Below are 20580 nucleotides of genomic sequence, written 5' to 3'. Positions count from 1 at the left end.
TCTTTTTTGTGGCCAATACAAAAAGACGTGAATACTTAACCAGACAGTCCTGTGCTTGGAAGGCAGGTCCCCATGGAGTACACCCCCGCCCTCCGCCCTCAGTATTTTTAACAGGGGCTTCCTAATAGCTAGCATGATCCCCCCCGCAGAGTGACTGGTTCGCCGTAAACCGACGCTCTTTGAATCCAGTCGTTTAAGTATGTTCCAGAAACTCTCGGCTCTGCCGCGAGTACACGGCCATTGTAGAAAAGACGGCTCTATCTGCAGTAATGGTCTGAGGTCACAGGGACCATATTTGGAGCAGGGCGGGAGGGAGGCCTTCTCCACATGCAGCTACGGTGTCGTCGGGCCCCGTTCCAAGCCCCCAGGTCAGGCCGGGTAATCCCGGCGCAGGCATCTGGCCGTACCTTTCCTTCGGCCAGGACACAACCCTGGACTTGGAGCCGGCCCACCCCGGCTGCAGCCTCGTGAAAGTCACGTCCCCTCTTGCCCGTCCTCTCGGGTTCTCTATGGTTCTCGTGGTGACTCTACTCTAATTCTAGTTCCGGTCTCTATGGCGGCAGCAGAGGCAGGAACGGTTGTAGGTCGGTCGAATTAGCCGCCTAAAGGCCAATGAGAGTGGAGGAGTGAAAGAGTATTAGCCAATAGAAACTAGGAGTTGTGGTCAGGTGGTGAGATTGACAACACTACTGACCATTGAACGATGCTTAGGGCGGGTCGCTCGCAGGGCTTATCCCGCCCGTCCCGCCATTCTCGCTAGTTCGATCGGTAGCGGGAGCGGAGAGCGGACCCCAGAGAGCCCTGAGCAGCCCCACCGCCGCCGCCGGCCTAGTTACCATCACACCCCGGGAGGAGCCGCAGCTGCCGCAGCCGGCCCCAGTCACCATCACCGCAACTATGAGCAGCGAGGCCGAGACCCAGCAGCCGCCCGCCGCCCCCCCCGCCGCCCCCGCCCTCAGCGCTGCCGACACCAAGCCCGGCACGACGGGCAGCGGCGCAGGGAGCGGCGGCCCGGGCGGCCTCACATCGGCGGCGCCTGCCGGCGGGGACAAGAAGGTCATCGGTGAGGACCGGACGTGGACGGGGGTGGGGCAAGGAGGGAAGTCTGGCGGCGGAACCGTTACCCGAAGCGGGGCGAGCCGGCGGGCGCGCGGCCGGCGGGGACCGACTCGGCGGCGCGCGGCCGCCCCTCCCCCAGGCCCCCCCACTCGCGCCCTCGCGGACGCTGGCCCGCCCGGTCCGCGTGCCCGGCAAGCGCGCGCTCGCGCCGCCTCCCGCGCCCCCTGCGGACCCCGCGCGGCCGCGCGCCCCTCCCCCTGTGCGGCCGCGCGCCGCCGACCGCGTGTGCGGCGGGGTCCCTCCCCTCCGTGCCCGCCAGCCGCGTGCGCCCGGGCCCGCACGCCGTTGTTCCGTCCCCCACCCGCTCCCTTCCGCGTGTACCCTGAGGGCGCGGCGCGCCGCCTACGCAGGCCGGAGTGGGCCGGGCAGCTTCCCCCTTCTCACGTGCTCGCCGCCGCCCGCGGTCCCCGCGCACACCCGGCCCGGGCCCGCGGCCCGGGCCTGCCCCGGGGCCTCTGCTGCGGTGGGTTCACCCACGTGGACCGCGCGGATGGCCGGCGGTCCCTGGGGAAAAAGGCTGTCAGGTGGCCGTGGGTCGCTGCCAGGGAATGCGTGAGCCACCGGATGCTGAAGCGTGGCGGTTTTGAAAAAGGACGTCTAGTAATTGTGGGTTTTTTTCCTCTCTCCTTCAGCAACGAAGGTTTTGGGAACAGTAAAATGGTTCAATGTAAGAAACGGATATGGTTTCATCAACAGGTGAGGTGACCGCCGCTGAAGCCCTGTCCTGCCTCTTGCATTGCTCTCCTCCATCTGTAGGCTTTACGAACTTGGGGTTGTTGGCGCTTGTGTAGGTTGCCACCCCTGGTTGTAGTGCTAGTGGGGTTTTGTTTTCTTTAGTGAACGAAAGGATTAGGAGACCTAGAGATGTCTTTGTTTTGTAGCTAAATGTTGATCTCTAGCTAACTTGAAAGATACAAAGCGATTTAAAAGGCAGAGTGAGTGAGCCATCTCTTACCAGTTAGGGCGAACTGAGAAAGGTAAGATCTGGTGTGATTCTGTTAGGCTTAGACCCCTCGCATTTTTATTCTTCATTCTTTTCTGTTACTGAAATTGGTATTAGAAAATGTGTGCCGCTGTTTATTATGTAGGTTATTTACAACTTGTTAACCTTTGGAGGTAACATGATTTGACAATGCAAGTATGTCATTTTGACTAAGGTCTTATTGCCTTATTCCTCCTACTTCCTTGTCTCCCCCGCCCCCAGTCGTACCTGTTAAAGCTTTGGTTGTAGCTTACAGTGACCTTAGTCCACGATTACATTATTCTTTGTATTTGAAGGCAGAGCTGCAAAGTGCATCTTTAGGATTAATCCTTTGAGTTGTTTGTAGCAGTAGGATGGTGACTGCAGTTCACTCAGTGCTCTTCGTGGTCCCTGTCAGCCGGGCATCTTTTCCAAGATGGCTGCCCAGGCTGGCAGTGCAGTTACAGGGTGTAGAGCACTGCATGCGAACAGCAGTGTTGGCCTTACAGGTATGATGCAGTCATCTTAGCATTTTCTTACACCCCTATTACACTGGATGTTTGAAAGAACTTCAAGAGTAAGAAGTAATACCAAATGTTTCTGAAATGGACACTACTGAGGGAAACCAAGTGGGCAAGATCAAAACTAGACACACAATTGGCTGGCAAAAACCCATTAGTTACTTAAACACTCAGAGAGCAAAAGAGATTGTAAGCATTTGACAGTCTGTTTTCCACTTTTGCAGCTGAGGGGAAACATTTTATTTTTTCCAAAATCTTTAGGGATTTTCCATCTGTTCTTACACTGCCTTGGGACAGGCCAAGGCTACATTTTCTCATCAGCTTTTTGATAATGGGTTACTACTGAGGAAGGCAGGGACTGCTTTGATGCCAGTGTTTGACCACTTTTTAGGTGATCTCTGAATTTGTTAGTATTTCAGTCTTAATCTGATTCTCCTTTCTAGCCTCACCCTTAAACCAGTGGTTTTCGAATTTGTGTGCTTACCTTGAAAGGGTAAAAGTGCACATTCCTGAGTTCTTCATTCTGAGCTTTAGATTCATTGGGTCTGGAGTACATTTTTTAAGGAGAATTCCAGGTGATTATAGCTTGTGAACCTCAGTTTGAGAAACACAGCTTTTGACCTTTGACCCAGTGTGGTGATAGGCTATCACAGGTGTGCCTATTAGGAGTGATCTATAATTTGCAGCCTTTTAAGCAATTTGTGTGTTTTAAAGATTGTAGCATATATGTGCCTTCTGTTCTGCTGCATTTGTTAAATGGATCTAGATTATATTTGTAAGTGAACAATTGATAATCCAAGGTAAAAGCAGTTCTTCGGGTTCTAAGTTAATTCTGTGAGATACCATTCATTTATTCGTCTTAACTTGTAATCAACTCTTTTGATCATCAGATAGGGCAAGTTAAATGTAAGTTGGCTTTTAATGATCCTTCGTTTGGATTGTCTTAACCACAGTGTTTTGTCAAACTAACTGGTTCAAATAAATGTGCTTCTCACTTCTGAACTGGTCATCTCAATGATTCAGAGACTTCTGAACAAGGCACTATAAAACCTAACAGAAGTTAAGTCCAGGAGAGGTTTACCTTGCATAAGGGAAAATGTATAGCAAGTGGTTCAGGGCTGTAGGCACCTGGCTTTCCTGAGAGAGAGAGAGAGAGTGTGTGTGTGTGTGTGTGTGTGAGATGTGTGCTGTTTTTGAGGATACAGTGTATGGGATGATTGGTATAGCTCTAATTTTAACCTTGGGATTCTATGAATTATGTATTTTAGGTTCTTAAGTTTTTGCAATTTGTTAAAAATACATTTTTAATGTAAAAGTCCCATTTAAAGGAATGTACTTTATTATTATAAACTTTTTTCAGTCTGTTATTGCTTGTGATAATTGTTAAAGCCTTGTTAGAATTATTCTTTTAAGGATTGTATTGTATCAAAGGTGCCAAATAAATAAGACTGTCAATTTTAACACAGCAAATTTTTTGGCTTTGTTTTCTTGGGCTATGTAGTCTAGGAATTCATTGTTGTTATTTTGTGTTCTGTGACTACGAAAGATAATTGGATTATGTGACTAGAGGGGTTTATTAACCCCCAGAATTATTTTTCATTTTATAATGAAAAACTTCACTCAAGACTATTTAAGATAGCGTTAGAATGGTGGCATGGGGTCAGTGTTTTCAGGGTTTGATTACTCTGATTTTGAATCTAGAAACTGTTTCCTCTTGTGCTTCCAGGTGTTGAGGATTAATCCATGCTCACCAAATTTAAGAAAGATTGACATGCATCAGTAACAACTTATTTTCCAGTTGGACATGCATCTTTTAGTGACCAGAATAGAAATATTTTTCTGTTATCCAGAGTAGTTAAAATGCTAAATTAATTGTAAGGGGTGGCCAAGAAAGTTGGAGCAAAGAGAATCAAATACAGAAGAGATCACAAACTGGTAATGTGCCTAATCTGTGAGTTTTTAAAGAGCTACTATTTTAGTTTGGGGGCCTTTAGTTCCAAGCAAATGAAAATCAGCTCGCCTTGAGTGTTACCACCTGTAAATGGGGTATGCATTCTCTTTTACCACATCTTTTAGGCTTAGTTTTCTCCTGTTGTTGACTTCCTTTCCTGCCTGGCCTCTGTTAATGCATTTGTGTTTATTACTTATTACCCAAGGTCTAGTAAAGGCTCAGCTGTCCCTCCCTAGAAAAATACTATATTGTGGCTCTCAGGTTTGGTCTCCCTTTAGGGGCCCTCCCTATTGGGGATTTCATGTGTATATAACTGATTCTTAATTACAGTGGTGGTAAGAGTAGCTAATGTTTATCAAATATTTATGCCAGGAACTATAGTAAATGCTTAAAGTCAACTAATGGATTTAATCCTCGACATTTCCGGTATAGGTACTATTGCATGGCACAGAGAGGTTGAGTAAACTTGCTCCAAGAAGTGTGGCTAGTAAGTAGCAGAGCTGGGATTTGAATTTATTTTCTCACATTGGAGTTTGTGTGCCCTAACTGCTGTTATGCTGTCTGCCTAGTCTACAATTTGTTTGTTTCCATATGGTTACAGATTGGGGGTGGAGGTGGTATTCTTGGTCATTTGAAAGGTTCTTAAGTGATATCTAGCTTGTCACTAGGGCTCCTGTATGCTGCTAGTTCCCCATAGAAAAGCTTTCTACTTCTCACTGCCTTTTTCATGTAGTTAGGGATTGCCATAATATAGTTCTAGTTTAGTATGCAGATTATCTACCTAATATTGGGAGGCAATTAAGGAATTATAGGAGAGAGTACTAGGCTTTATCTTTAAATTCATTCTGTTTTTATATGATCTTTGAATCAGGAACCAGTTTTGCCTTTTAAATGTTGTTTAAAAGAAAGGAAAATATACAGCAGTCTGTGACCCTACAAAGCCTGTTTTAAATATTTACTTGGCTGCACTGGGTCTTACTTTTCATGTGGAAATCTAGTTCCTTGACCAGGAATTGAACCCAGGCCCCCTTGCATTGGGAATGTTGAGTCTCGGCCACTGGACCACCAGGGAAGTCCCACAAAGCCTGTTAATTTTAAAAGTTTGTAGACCTGTAGAAAGATGATTGCCAAGCCTCTTAGGCTATTAAAGTCAAACTAATCATAGCTTGATCACATGGGAAGAGCCAAATCACATGTAGTGTATAACATAAATGAGTAAAATGCTGGGGCACTAGAGAAAACTTGATTTGATGGTGTGCTATGTGACTGAGCGATTTCACTTTGACTCCAAGGGGGCTGGAGGCGTTAAAAGCCATTTGAGTGGTCCCCCAAGTCTGATGTGTCATTGGCAGTCTTTTCAAAAACAGACTGTAGTTCCTAAGACAGTGGCTTGTATGCACAGCGCTCTAGGATTGATTCATGTGCTGGTGGTTAGGCACTGATTGTGAGTTGGCCAGAAGTCATTTCACCAAGTTGTTGAGAGTTGAAGCTTTTGTTTTTATAACTATAGGATTATAAATTAATTTATGCTCTTGGGCATATTAAATTATTAATGGCTTGGTGTGCTGGCCTTCAGATAATGCCATAAGAGCATTTATTGACAATATGGTATGTCTCCTTTCGGGCAGTATTGTGGATTGGCACCTAGTAAAAAGAATGTTTCCTAAAATTTGTAGTTGGCTACATGCTTTTTTACCTTCATTGCACTACATTAGGGACTTTGAAGAGCCTTTCATTTTCTTTAGATCCCTACAGGACTTCCTTTTTCTTTGGCATTCTCTTAACTCAAAATGACATCCCCTTTTCTTCAGTCTCTTGCTATCTGTGTGATTTCTTTTTCCTTGATGTCACTACTGTGTTATATGCTGAATAAGAATAAAATTATATCAGTAGTTTTAGATAGGTGAGAAAGCTGTGTTTTCATTTAAAATTTTTTTTCAGTAGTGAATAATGTTTTGTGAACACGAAGAAGTAGAGTAGAAGAATACAATACACATTCTCCTTGACTGCTGGAGAATGGAAGGACCAGTGTGTGATACATGGAATGACGCTGTTGAAATATTGTAAATCTGTGCTGTCCAATACAGTAGTAGATACACGCGTCTGTTGGGCATTTGAGAAACTGGATGTAAAATACTTAAATAGTTAATGTTGACCATAATATTGAAATGATCAAATTCATTTTACTTGTGTTTGTTTTTTTTTTTAAGGCCTCTAGGAAACAAACTTAGATATTTGACTTCACAAATAAGGCAGCTTGCCCAAGATTATGTAGTTAATAATGGGAATAGCCAGGATTCCAACCTTGGCTCCAATGATTTTGGTAAGGAGCTCTTAACCTTTTTGTTCTATATCCCATCTTGCCACTCTGTCCTCCTTCTTTGATTGATAGGCCTTCAGTTCAGTTCAGTTGCTCAGTCATGTCCGCCTTTTTGCGACCCCTTGAATCTCAGCATGCCAGGCGTCCCTGTCCATCACCAACTCCCAGAGTTCACTCAAACTCATGTCCATTGAGTCGGTGATGCCATCCAGCCATCTCATCCTTTGTCGTCCCCTCCTGCCCCCACTCCCTCCCAGCATCAGGGTCTTTTCCAGTGAGTCATCTCTTCACATGAGGTGGCCAAAGTATTGGAGTTTCAGCTTTAGCATCAGTCCTTCCAATGAAGGACTGACACCCAGGACTGATCTCCTTTAGAATGGACTGGTTGGATCTCTTTGCAGTCCAAGGGACTCTCAAGAGTCTTCTCCAACCACAGTTCAAAAGCATCAATTCTTCGGCGTTCAGCTTTCTTCAGAGTCCAACTCTCACATCCATTCATGGCTGCAGTCACCATCTGCAGTGATTTTGGAGCCCAAAAAAATAAAGTCTAACACTGCTTTCACTGTTTCCCCATCTATTTCTCATGAAGTGATAGGACCAGATGCCATGATCTTAGTTTTCTGAACGTTGAGCTTTAAGCCAACTTTTTCACTCTTTAACTTGTTATCAAGAGGCTTTTTAGTTCCTCTTCACTTTCTGCCATAAGTGGTGTCATCTGCACCACTTATTGAGAAATATTGATATTTCTCCCGGCAATCTTGATTCCAGCTTGTGTTTCTTCCAGTCCAGCGTTTCACATGATGTACTCTGCATAGAAGTTAAATAAGCAGGGTGACAATATACAGCCTTGACGTACTCCTTTTCCTATTTGGAACCAGTCTGTTGTTCCTTGTCCAGTTCTAACTGTTGCTTCCTGACCTGCATACAGATTTCTCAAGAGGCAGGTCAGGTGGTCTGGGATTCCCATCTCTTTCAGAATTTTCCACAGTTTATTGTGATCCACACAGTCAAATAGATGTTTTTCTGGAACTCTCTTGCTTTTTCCATGATCCAGCAGATGTTGGCAATTTGATCTCTGGTTCCTCTGCCTTTTCTAAAACCAGCTTGAACATCAGGAAGTTCACGGTTCACATATTGCTGAAGCCTGGCTTGGAGAATTTTGAGCATTACTTTACTAGCATGTGAGATGAGTGCAATTGTGTGGTAGTTTGAGCATTCTTTGGCATTGCCTTTTTTAGGGATTGGAATGAAAACTGACCTTTTCCAGTCCTGTGGCCACTGCTGAGTTTTCCAAATTTGCTGGCATATTGAGTGCAGCACTTTCACAGCATCATCTTTCAGGATTTGAAATAGCTCCACTGGAATTCATCACCTTCACTAGCTTTGTTTGTAGTGATGTTTCCTAAGGCCCACTTGACTTCACATTCCAGGATGTCTGGCTCTAGATGAGTGATCACACCATTGTGATTATCTGGGTTGTGAAGATCTTTTTTGTATAGTTGTTATCTTCTGCTTCTGTTAACATACTATAGTATGCAACTGTGTTTGGTAATTCAGCTGCTGTATTAGACTGAGTGTTGGCGGCCTTCTAGATAGAAATTCTTGAGAGTAGACCATGTCTTATTTTTATTTCTGGTGCTTAGCACAGTGCCCAGTTAGCTAGCACAAGTAAATACCCAACGTTATTAAAGAACTGAATGAGTTGGGTTTGCTCTTCTTTCATTGTCAGTCCTGTGGCTACGGTAGATCAGAGGAAGACCTAATAAGGTGGAATAATATGAAAGAATAGACTTTGGAAAAAAGTTAAAAGTGGCAGTAATTGGGAATCAACAAACCCACACAGAACAGAACTGGTTTTATGTGGCTTGTGAGCAAAGAATGGTGTTTGCATTTTCCATGTGCTGCGGGTGGTGAGGGGGCAATATGTAGCAGACCCTGGGCCAGTTACACAGAATATAACTATTGCAGGTGAGGGTGTGTAGGGATACTCCAGCCGGCTTGTTATTTATTACTGTTCTCTCCCAAAATTAGAGAAACCGTATCCTGTAATCTACCTCTAAAGCAGAAATAAGTAAAGATTTCCAAACAGGTCCTTTTTGAGTTCTCAGCATGATAAAGACCAGGGCCTGTAGAGTCAGATTCTACCACTGTAAGCAGATGACCGCATACTTCATTTTCCTAATTTGTAGAATGCGTGGTAATATAAATAAAAGCACCCACCTTGGTATTGTGAAGATTGGTATGGTAAAATGCTTGGCAAAGTATCTGAAACTTAAACCCTCACAGTATAAGCTGTTACGTATCTAAGCTTTTCCCATGTGTAACAAGTTGCAAAACTAGATCAGCTGACTAGATAAGTATTTGGTGAATGTTTAGAAATTCCTTTTACAACCCTAAAGTAAAATTCATAGACAACTGCTTTTCTTTTTATTGTGGTGTGTATTTTCAGTCTGTAAATACCTATTTGCAGCTACATTAGAAAAAATGATATATTGGCTACCCAGATAGATGGGCAGCAGCGTTGATAGTAATGAAAAATCCCTCTCTCCAAAATTGCCCCCCCCCCTTTTTTTTTTACGGAAATTTTAATGCATGTTAAAAGCATAAAGTACTTTTTTTTTTTTTTTTTTCCCAAAACTCTAGTAATAAATTTACTTACATGGAAGTCCAGTACCAAATATCCTTTACCTTAGTCATCTAGCAAGTCTTATATCCTTTACTCCCATTAATGAAAGTAATGTCCCCCTGTCTTTGGAACACCCTTAGAGCTTGAAATTCAGTCATGTTGCATTTGAAAACTAGTGGTGGCTGTGGAATTGGGTGATGTATGTGGACCTGTTGGACAGATGGATAATCCAACTGGCTGTTAATTCCTAAGTGTTCCTAATATTCAATGGGGCTTCCCTGATGACTCAGTGGTAAAGAATCTACCTGCCATTGCAGGAGTCTCTGGTTTGATCCCTGGATTGGGAAGATCCCCTGGAGAAGGAAATGACAACCCACTCCAGTTCTCTTGCTTGGGAAATCCCATGGACAGAGGAGCCTGGCAGGCTACAGTCCATGGGGTTGCAGAGTCAGGCACGACTTAGTGACTAAACAATACTTAACTAGTTTATGAGGTCAATTTTCACTCACCCTGCCTTGGGTTGGGGGGGGGTGTGTTTGAAGATTTTAAATTAATCCTATTTCTGTGAATGTCCTTGTGTTATGATAATCCCATGCTATATGGATTTTTTGGTGCATAAACACTAGAATATTGAGTCCTTTCTCAACTCTGACCTACTGACAAATAGGTGGGTGAGTCAGTAAAGGTCTAGAAATGTTGCTCCTCCAGTGGTTCTTTTTACTAATAGTATCATCACATTAATTCCCAATCTCTAGAAAGTCAAATCATTCACCACTGCCCCCTCACTTCTAACATCCATTCACTCACAGTTTTTCCCCTATTAAGTTAAGAACGGTATCTCAAATCTACTCCCTCACCCACACAGCCACAAAAGCCGGGTCGTATTCTCCAGTCACTTTAAACTCAACTTGAATTTGCTAGTTGTTGGTTTTACTCATGTCCATGACTTCTCCACTGGGAACATCTTTCTCATTTTCTTTAATACTCAGGGCAAATGTTGCTTCCTTTAACACTTGTGAAGCCCTGAAGCAGTATTTCAACCATATTTGCTTAACAACAGACTAAAGATTGGTGTGGGTTTTCCAGGTAGTTCTGTGGTAAAGAATCTGCCTGCAGTGCCGGAGACCTAGGTTCAATCCCTGGATGGGGAAGATCCCCTGGAGAAGGACATGGCAACCCACTCCAGGAGTCTTGCCTGGGAAATCCCATGGACAGAGGAGCCTGGTGGGCTACGGTCCGTGGGGGTCACAAAAGAGACAACTAAACAATAACGAAGATGGGTGTAAAAATGATGTCTTACAATGAAGTAAAAGAGGGTTGTGTGCTAGTGAAAAGTTGCGTTCATCTTCACTTCCTTGGTTTTCTGGCACAAACAGTGCTTGCCATGTGAATGATGTCGGTATTGGTAGTGTTCATATTTGTACTTCACTGTAATCTGTCGCTTTATTGTAATCAGTATTTTTACCAGCACTTTCTGTTCATGGCAAAGTTGACCAGAAAATACATGGTTCCCATGTACCCCAGGCCTTCAGATTGTATCCATGACCACCTCTGCTGTACTGTACCAAGTGATACATTTGTTTAAATTGATAAATCTACATTTGACCGCATTATTTTATTGCTCAAAGTCCGTAGTTTATATTTAGGGCTCACTCCTGGTATTGTACATTCTGAGGTCATCCTTTTGACCCTCAGTGAAAGTTGAGAATTCAGAATAGTAAAGATGAAGTAGGAAGGAAGCTAGTAATTGATGAGAGTATGTTCATGATCTCTTCTCCTTTACTTAAGTTAGTAACCATGCTCTTAGAGGTACGAATGGCTTGTGCTGGAATACCTTTAGTGTTTAGTAGAATGAGAAGTGACAGTATATGTTGCTAGTCACTTCTGTCCTCTTAATGGCTTTGTAAGTCACACTTTTTGTCTTTTTCGTTTTTTAATGCTTCTGAGGTAGGTGGTAAGACAGTTGTTAGTAAAACCATTGTGATTTACTGGTTGTGTTTTGTTTTGATTCTTAATTTCCTTCCTAATGGCTGGTTGGCAGCCAGGAAAGTCTCTAGAAAGGGGAGGGGAAGGCTCAAAGGATCGAGCGCATTCTTAATCTTTGGCAACATGCAATGTAGTGTTCAATTTTCTAACTTGTTCTACTTGGTTCTGTCTTGTAGGAATGACACCAAGGAAGATGTATTTGTACACCAGGTGAGTGCTCCTGTGGCTGTTTACACTTCTGGCTCAAAACTTGTGAGAAGAAAAGGGTGTATGTCTTCTAAACTGTTGTTCCTTGTAAAAAAGGTATTATTAAGTCCACTTAGCAAACAATTTAGTCCCCACAGGAAGAGGGGTAGTACAGCTTAAAAACGTGTACATTCAAACATTGTGTTGGCAGTTCACTTAAGTAAAATAGGCCTTTCATGTTGGTATTTTGTTTTGTTAATAGCTGTAGCTTTTTAAAATGTTGAATTTACTTGATTCCTTACACTAAATTTTCAAACCTAATTTCAGACAAATGGAAAACCTCCATTAATCTAAATTCGAACTTACTGTTGCTGTCCATAACACACTCAAATGCTGTTAGAATTACCTCTGACAGATGACAGTAATGATGGGGGAAATAGGCCAGAGCTGCAAAATACATTGATTTGAGACAAATGTTGAAAAACTGGACATTGTTGCATAGATCCTTCTGTTTGTTCTAAAGTACTTTGAATGGGTAAGATACGTTTTTATGTTTGGAGAATTTTTACCAGCTTGGAAAATTTAGAAATCCTTGCTAGTTTAAGGTTAAGTGAAAGGGTGGTATGGCAAGGTTGGGAATTACTTATTAAATAGTTTTTAGATTAGCCTCAGTGTTTGAGAGGAAAAGACTGACAGGATAGGTGCTACATGCCAGACTTTCCTCCACAAGTACTATTTAAGGAAAGTATTTGGGAAAACTTTAAACATTAAGAAGTTTATTGTTTAAGTAAGCCGCTGCCAAATGAACAATAGTACTTCGACCTTAAGTATATCGTAGGCTTCATTGGACTTAATTTTCTTCATAGGAATGCAATGGGTAGGAAAAATGTTTAGAAATGCATACTTCTATGAATTCTGCCGGGGGCGGGGGATGGATTTGTTTTGTTTTGTTTTTTTACTAAGACTATTGAAATATTATTGACTTGTATTGAAAATCGCTCTTTAAGAACTTTTTAACCACTGTACTGTGATGTAGACATCAAAAGACAAAGTCACCACACGCGTGCCTTTATTCAGGCAGGTGTGAGCTTGGCTGGCAGCATACTTCCTTGGAAAGGCTGCCTCAAGTTGGTGGTGTGTAGCTCTCTGCATTGACCTGTAGACCACTCAGTGACAATTGAGGGGGAAACCAGATCAGTTTCTAGGTACATCCAAAAGCCTGTTCAGTAATCCCAGGGTCAAACATTAAGTATGGAAACATTTAAATTGTAAACAAATACAGGACTGCTCAGGCAAAATATTGCATTAAAACAAATGTTTGTTTTATAAAATAGAGTACCAATACTTAATCTGTTTCTTACTTCCTTCTGCATATTAGAAGGAATTTGCAGACTTGGGTACAAGAGACAGACAGCAAGGCTTGCCAGTCTTGCTGCCTTTGGGCAACAGTGAAGGGTCTGGGAATGTGCAGGAGAGAATTGATACTGACCAAATTAAGAGCTTGGGATTTTAATTAACCCATATTTCTGCTATCCCCTATGACTGCAGATAATTGAAAGTTACATGAAAGGTATGAAAACTTTGTGACAGTTTAGATGACAGATGAGATCAATTATTTGGCTGAACACATGTCACCCACTTGTACCAACCCACAAGTTGTCACCAATATGCTTTCCTCTTTATTTTGGAGGTGGTTTCAACATTTAGTTGTTTCTTAGGACTTTGGCTGCTCAGGTCTTGGTGGTGGTACAAGGAGACTGCAGTTCTGGGCAACTTGAGCTTAATTGGCTTCAGATTTGTTGGTTGTCCTGCCTCCTCTGGAGTGGAAATGCATGGGTGATCCCGTAATGGATACCGCTGTGATATAGTAGAATGAACATGGGATTTGGAGTTCCGAGACCTGGATTTAGAAAAGTCCATACTCTGCCACTTACTTTGTGACCTTGGGCAAGTCCCCTGACTTTTAAAGCCTGTTTTATTACCTTAAAAGAGGAATGAATAATGATGCCTCACATCTTCATAATGTGATTGAGTGGGTAATGCATGAAAGTACTTTATGAAAGTATTACAAATGTGAGATGTTATTCTTCCCCTTTAGTTTTGTTTATACAAGTCTGGAGAATGAGTAACAATGAGAGATATAATGTATTCTGGGGAGGTAATAACCAACAGAATATTAAAAAGTGTCATAGTTAATTCATGGGAATTGCATTTCCATCGAAGTATTCCCACAATCAGGTTGGAAAGAATTTTGGTTGACATTTGTAACAGAGTTTGATCTGGTAACACAGGGACAAAGTTGGTTTGGTCAACTTTGACGCATGCAAAACTAAACTCGCCTGTCATCTAAACTGGCCCTATGTGGGGCTAGCTTCTACTATTAAGTGCAGTCTTTGGGGATAGATGGATATCCTCATTTTGTTCAAAGCTACATATAATGCTTTTGCAAAAAGCGTTTTAAAATACATGTTTATAGTTGTGTTTGTCTTGCGTGTTAAATTACTTGTTTTAGTTTGGAAAATAGTGATAAAATGCTGGGGCCTTGTAAGATTGGAGTATTTTGGTTGAGGTTGGGGGTTAGCACTGGTCCTTGTTTTCCTAAATTTATTGATGGTTTGGTCTTATTTAAAGCTAATTTTATGTGTATATCCAAGTTAAAATAATATTGACTCTGGTACATTTTAAATGAAAAAGCACATTATTCTCCCCTGTTAATCTATTTTTGGAATGTGATATTACTAGACTGCCATAAAGAAGAATAACCCCAGGAAGTACCTTCGCAGTGTAGGAGATGGAGAGACTGTGGAGTTTGATGTTGTTGAAGGAGAAAAGGTGAGGATGCTTTTTGTGTAAAGGTTTGACTTCAGTATGGAAATATTTTGGAGATCTCATCCATTAGGATGGTGGCTCTAAGGTGCATGGATGGGTCAGGTGACCACTTGAACACAGGTGCACCAACCCTAATGTGCTGGCTGCAGATAGAGGGCTACCTCTTCAGAACAGCGAGGAACTAGTGTTTAATCATTTCAGTGCACCCCTGGCCACAGAGATCCTTTTGTATTTTTTGTGTAAGTTTTGTTGCATGTACTTAATTCCGTTGTCACGATCACTGTATGATGGCTTTTGTAGGGTGCGGAGGCAGCAAATGTTACAGGCCCTGGTGGAGTTCCAGTGCAAGGCAGTAAATACGCAGCAGACCGTAACCATTACAGACGCTATCCACGTCGCAGGGGTCCTCCACGCAATTACCAGCAGAACTACCAGAATAGTGAGAGTGGGGAAAAGAATGAGGGATCGGAGAGCGCTCCCGAAGGCCAGGCCCAACAGCGCCGGCCCTACCGCAGGCGGAGGTTCCCACCTTACTACATGCGGAGACCCTATGGGCGTCGACCACAGTACTCCAACCCTCCTGTGCAGGGAGAAGTGATGGAGGTAAACGTGCTTTTATTTACTTTTAACTGCTGCTGTGTTCAGACTTGTGTCTGGTTGGGTTTTTACACTAATGTAAATTGAGTAAAATTTGGCTTGGTTTCCGTTCCCTTTTCAGGGTGCTGACAACCAGGGTGCAGGAGAACAAGGTAGACCAGTGAGACAGAATATGTATCGGGGCTACAGACCACGATTCCGCAGGTACAGTTTGCATTTACGATTGTTTCAAGCATGTATTACAACTCAGCAGCAGCATGCTTCTTCTGCAGGCTTTTTCAGTCATTTGTCTGTTAACACTTCACATTTTCTTTCATCAGATGCCTAAGAGGTGAACCTGAAGTCAGTTATCTTTGAGAATGTGTTCTTTGCATCTTTGCTGGCACTGGTTAAAAACAGCTTTATAGATGTGGTCTACTTTTTGCAGTTGGTTTTGTTGTTGTTTTACTCTAATGAGGGTATGGAATTTCTCATTTCTGTCCTTTAACAGGTAAGAGAATAGTAGTTTAAACTGCATTGTATTATAACTTTAAGACCTGATTCATTGGGAGGGAGAAAAGTAAAGGTAAGCATACCTTTTTAACAGAAGGTGTTTAATTATTAGAGGAATTAGGGTAGAGCTTCATGGGCCAGACAGGTTTAATGCATATATGTAGTAAAAGGTCTTTAGATATTGAGTCTCCAGATGTGATCCCTAAAACTAACAGGTAGCATACTATTCTAAACCTAGACATAGATACCTTATTGAAATACTGCAATCAATCACAATGTCAGCTCTTAAATAGTGATAAATGTTTATCTGTGATAGTGATAAACGACCTAAAATAGGCTTTCATGCTCTGTCCCTTTAAATCCCAAGGGCAATATACTTGGTCTACTTTTTGTTACGTTGTAGAACTTTTCCAACTTTCTACCTAGTTTCCTTGGTGTGTTTAAAAATAGCACATGAATTTTTGTTGAGTGCTTCAGTTTTAGTGGTCTCATTTGAATATATTTATTATAATCTATCGATGAATGCAGGGCTTTCCAAACTATTTAGTCAGGAATTTTTTGAGTAGTAAATGACACATGCTACTTACAATCCAGGGGGTGAAATGATTGATGCAGATCCAAGAGCAAATTGTGAGAAATCTGAGATCAGTGTAGCAGGAGTTTTGCTGAAAGGAAGACAGATGGGGTGGCAGTAAAGGGAAAGGAATCATTAAGAAAGGATTTTTTTTTTTTTTTTTTTTTTTTGAGAAATAAGAGCTTATTTGTAGGCTAAAAAATTCAATTAAAAAAAAAAGGATACTTGTCAGGGAATTACCTGCTGCAGCTATCTTCAGTTAGGATTAGGTTTGGTCCATGTAATGGGATGTCTTTTGCTGGGAACCATGAATGTTGCATGTGTAAAAAGTCAGTTTTGGGGCACCAGTGTGTTGGTGAAATCAAAAGGAAAGGGGTGAGAGGTTTGGGACAAATATGTGAAATTATCTGTAGAAGAGAAATGGGGGAAATCAAATAACAGTGATCACAAATTTAAAGTGGGTCCACCAAACATGCTTATGTTTTTGCAGCCATTTTGAGCAGCAGCCTCAGATTAAGCAGTTAGATTTGTTCAGCATTTGTCTACTCAAAGATACTGGGTTTGGGTTTGATGGTAATCTTTAGTGGTAGACGTTATACTTGGAGAGAAAGGAGAGAAGAGGATTAAGGAAGAGTTAAGATCACAAAGAGTCGGACACGACTGAGCGACAAAACTGAACTGAAGGGACAGAATGATTGATAGGATTGTTGGATTACAGGTCCTAGTGGACGTAAGAGTGGGAGAACAAGACTCCTGGAATACACCAGGAAAATAAGTAAAGGGTGACTAGAGAGTGGAATGCTTGAAACTGAGAGAACCGAAGTAGCAAACGAGAATTGCATGGGAGGTAAAGTGGCCACTTCATGCAAAGAGTTGACTCATTGGAAAAGACTCTAATGCTGGGAGGGATTGGGGGCAGGAGGAGAAGGGGACGACAGAGGATGAGATGGCTGGATGGCATCACCGACTCAATGGACGTGAGTCTGAGTGAACTCCCAGAGTTGGTGATGGACAGGGAGGGCTGGCGTGCTGCGATTCATGGGGTCGCAAAGAGTCGGACACGACTGAGCGACTGAACTGAACTGAAAGAATCTAAAAGCCAATGTTACATGGAACTGTCGTGATAATTACAATAGGAAAAGGGTAGTAAAATGGAACATGACATTAAGATTTGAAAGGTGGGGTTTTAGAATTCAAAAAGGCTACAGGGGAGTGCCACTGGAAGGCTACAGGGGAGGGCCAGGGCAGTTTTGCCAGACTGGTTCCCCAAAATGTGGGGAAACCGTTCCAGGAGAAGAGGTGTGGTGGGGGCTGCGGGGGGCAGGGGAAGTTGGGAGGGGAAGGTGGAAGATTGGAGGGGTTAGAGGTGAAAAATGGAATCTTAAATAGTTAGAGCTGGGATGGCCTACACAGGTGTAAAAGGTATGCTGATAATCTTGGTGTTTAAAGTGTGTGACTCTCGTCTTTAGTGTATTCACAAAGTTATCATGTGTCCCCTCCAAAAGAAAAAAAAGGGCTTGTATTCATTAACAGTCACTCTCCATTCCCCTCTACCCCAGCCCCTGGCTACTGCTTTCCTTATCTCTGTATTTGCCTAGTTTGGACATTTTTGTGTCTGGCTTTGACCTCATGTATTTTAGTCATTCATGCCTTTATCATTAGTACTTGATTTCTTTTTATGACCAAATCAGGTTCCGTTGTATGGATATTACATTTGTTCTTCGTTAACTTGGTTGATGGGCATTTGGGTTATTTTCACATCTTGTTGTGAATGTTAAAATAATGCATAATGGATATTGTTTTGGATACAGATCTAGAAGTAGAACTGCTAGGTCATTTAGTCTCCAAACCGTTTTCCAAAGCTGCTGCACCATTTTATAGTCACACCAGCCAGCAGTGTATTGAGGAATTTCTCCATCCCTTCCCCAGTATGATTGTTTTCAGCCTTGGGATTATGGCTCTCCTGGTGTGTATGAAGTGGTTTTGATTTGCCTTTCCCAAACTAATGGTTGCTGTGTACTTTGATTTGTATGAAGATAATACCTTTTCTCTGGTTTTGATTTCTCCTTTTTTTTTTTTTAAACAAATGTTCATCTATAAAGGTTAGCACTTGTTTCCAAACCTGGTTACTTTAATACCCGTGTTTTTAAATAGCATCAGGGTGTTGATGGTGTTGTACAGCTTTAGTCTTTCCATGGCTAACTTTGGAATAGGTTATACTATGGGTATTTTGAGTAATATGAGCATGTTGTTATTCAGTCACTAAGTCGTGTCCAAGTCTTTGTGGCCTCATGGACTGCAGCACTCCAGGCTCCCCAACCTTCACTTAATTATCTATGAATATATTGGGTATATATATGGATATATTGGGTAATATGAGACTATTAACATCAGTTTTAAATGGTCATCTTAGTTTACACTTCCAAATCCTTTTACCGAGTCGTCATATTCAATTTGTGCAGTAAAAACCAAGTTTACTCTTTCAGTTTTGATAAACTGCCTGCACACCACTTGATAACAGAAAGGGCAGATGTGTTGACCTGGTGACTTGATGAAAGAAAGCAGGTTTTATCATTGCAAGCTTCCACAATGTTCGTTCCAGGGGCCCTCCTCGCCAAAGACAGCCCAGAGAGGACGGCAATGAAGAAGATAAGGAAAACCAAGGAGATGAGACCCAAGGTCAGCAGCCACCTCAACGTCGGTACCGCCGCAACTTCAATTACCGACGCAGACGCCCAGAAAACCCTAAACCACAAGATGGCAAAGAGACAAAAGCAGCCGATCCACCAGCTGAGAATTCGTCCGCTCCCGAGGCTGAGCAGGGCGGGGCTGAGTAAATGCCGGCTTACCATCTCTACCATCATCCGGGTAAGTGAGCCTTGATGGCCTTCTGGCCTCTGGGCAGTCATGAGTGATGTCCATTAATGAGAGAGAGGAAAACCCAGTTCATCAGGTAAGGTAAGCCACATAAACTTACGGTGTCTTCTACCCAAACTAATCTTAAGATGACTCAAATGTCATTTTGTTAGTCGACTGTATGTCAGAGCCATACTCTGGCCTAGCTTTACATTGTATCTTTTGTGTTAGGGCCTTTTTGTCAACTTTCTTGGATGATTTTACTAGTAAGCTGGAGAAGGAAATGGCAACCCACTCCAGTATTCTTGCCTGGAAAATTCTATGGACAGAGGAGCTTGGTGGGCTGTAGTCTTGGGGGTCGTTAAGAGTCGGACATGACTGAGCGCACACACAAACAGCAGTGCGCTGAGGAAAGTCTTGCTAACCTTACCCTAACAAGTAAATTACATTGTGATATTCTTCATTTTCAAAAATAAGTGGGATAGCTACTCGGATTAAAAACGTAGGTGGTGATGACCAGTATGGTCTGTTTGAGGAATGTGGTGGCTTTTGGCATTACATCATCAATTCTAAAATTAAGAGGATTCCCTTTTTACTTGATTCTAGGAGACCTGTATTGTCTCTGTTTGACTCTAGAATTATCATTTTCAGCCAGTGAGACTTTTTCCCCCATTTTGAGTGTCAAAAGGTTATTCAGAACCTACGAGTAATCGTTCTTATTATATAGCAATGCCCACTCCTGTTATGAACTGCTGTGTAAAGGTAAACCAGTATGAGATGTGTTAATACCTTCCCTACCTAGCTAATTTGAGCTGGAGCAATTTGATATACTATAAGATTGCAGTGAACTATAGAAGGTAATTAAAAATCTTGTTTTTTCTCTTACAGTTTAGTCATCCAACAAGAAGAAATGAATATGAAATTCCAGCAATAAGAAATGAACAAAAGATTGGAGCTGAAGACCTTAAGTGCTTGCTTTTTGCCTGTTGACCAGATAACTAGAACTATCTGCATTATCTATGCAGCATGGGGTTTTTATTATTTTTACCTAAAGACGTCTCTTTTTGGTAATGACAAACGTGTTTTTTAAAAAAAAAAAAAAACCTGTTTTTTCTCAATACACCTTTAAAGGTTTTTAAATTGTTTCATATCTGGTCAAGTTGAGATTTTTAAGAACCTCATTTTTAATTTGTAATAAAAGTTTACAGCTTGATTTTTTCAAAAAAAAAAAAAGTCAACAAACTGCAAGCACCTGTTAATAAAGGTCTTAAATAATTGTCTTTGTTGTATATTTCTGCCTTGCTTCATTTTAGTTTATAAGGACTTAGCTGGTTATTAGCTTAAATCTCTGCAGATAGGTGATACTTAGTGGTATTTACTCAAGGAAATGTTCTTAAAATGTGTAATCATTTGTTGAGTAGCATACCTGTACTGAAAATTAGAATTTGCTACGATAATCTGGCCATTTCCCGTTCAGTTCAGTTCAGTCCCTCAGTCGTGTCCGACTCTTTGCGACCCCATGAATCGCAGCACACCAGGCCTCCCTGTCCATCACCAACTCC

The 20580-nt window shown here is 42.2% G+C and overlaps 1 protein-coding gene across 1 annotated transcript; it reads left to right on the top strand.

The window, feature by feature from the left end:
- Positions 1-758: 758 nt before the first annotated feature.
- YBX1 (Y-box binding protein 1) lies at positions 759-20294 on the top strand. The gene is given in 8 exon segments (NM_174815.2): positions 759-1063; positions 1752-1815; positions 11661-11694; positions 14413-14502; positions 14800-15102; positions 15218-15300; positions 18765-19030; positions 19907-20294. Coding segments are annotated over 7 exon segments (975 nt in total). The 5' UTR covers positions 759-897; the 3' UTR covers positions 19000-19030; positions 19907-20294.
- Positions 20295-20580: the final 286 nt, after the last annotated feature.

This window comes from Bos taurus, chromosome 3 (assembly GCF_002263795.3).
Source record: "Bos taurus isolate L1 Dominette 01449 registration number 42190680 breed Hereford chromosome 3, ARS-UCD2.0, whole genome shotgun sequence".
Taxonomy (NCBI): Eukaryota; Metazoa; Chordata; class Mammalia; order Artiodactyla; family Bovidae; genus Bos; species Bos taurus.
Note: the sequence above shows the minus strand (reverse complement) of the source record. Positions and strands in the feature narration are given on the sequence as shown.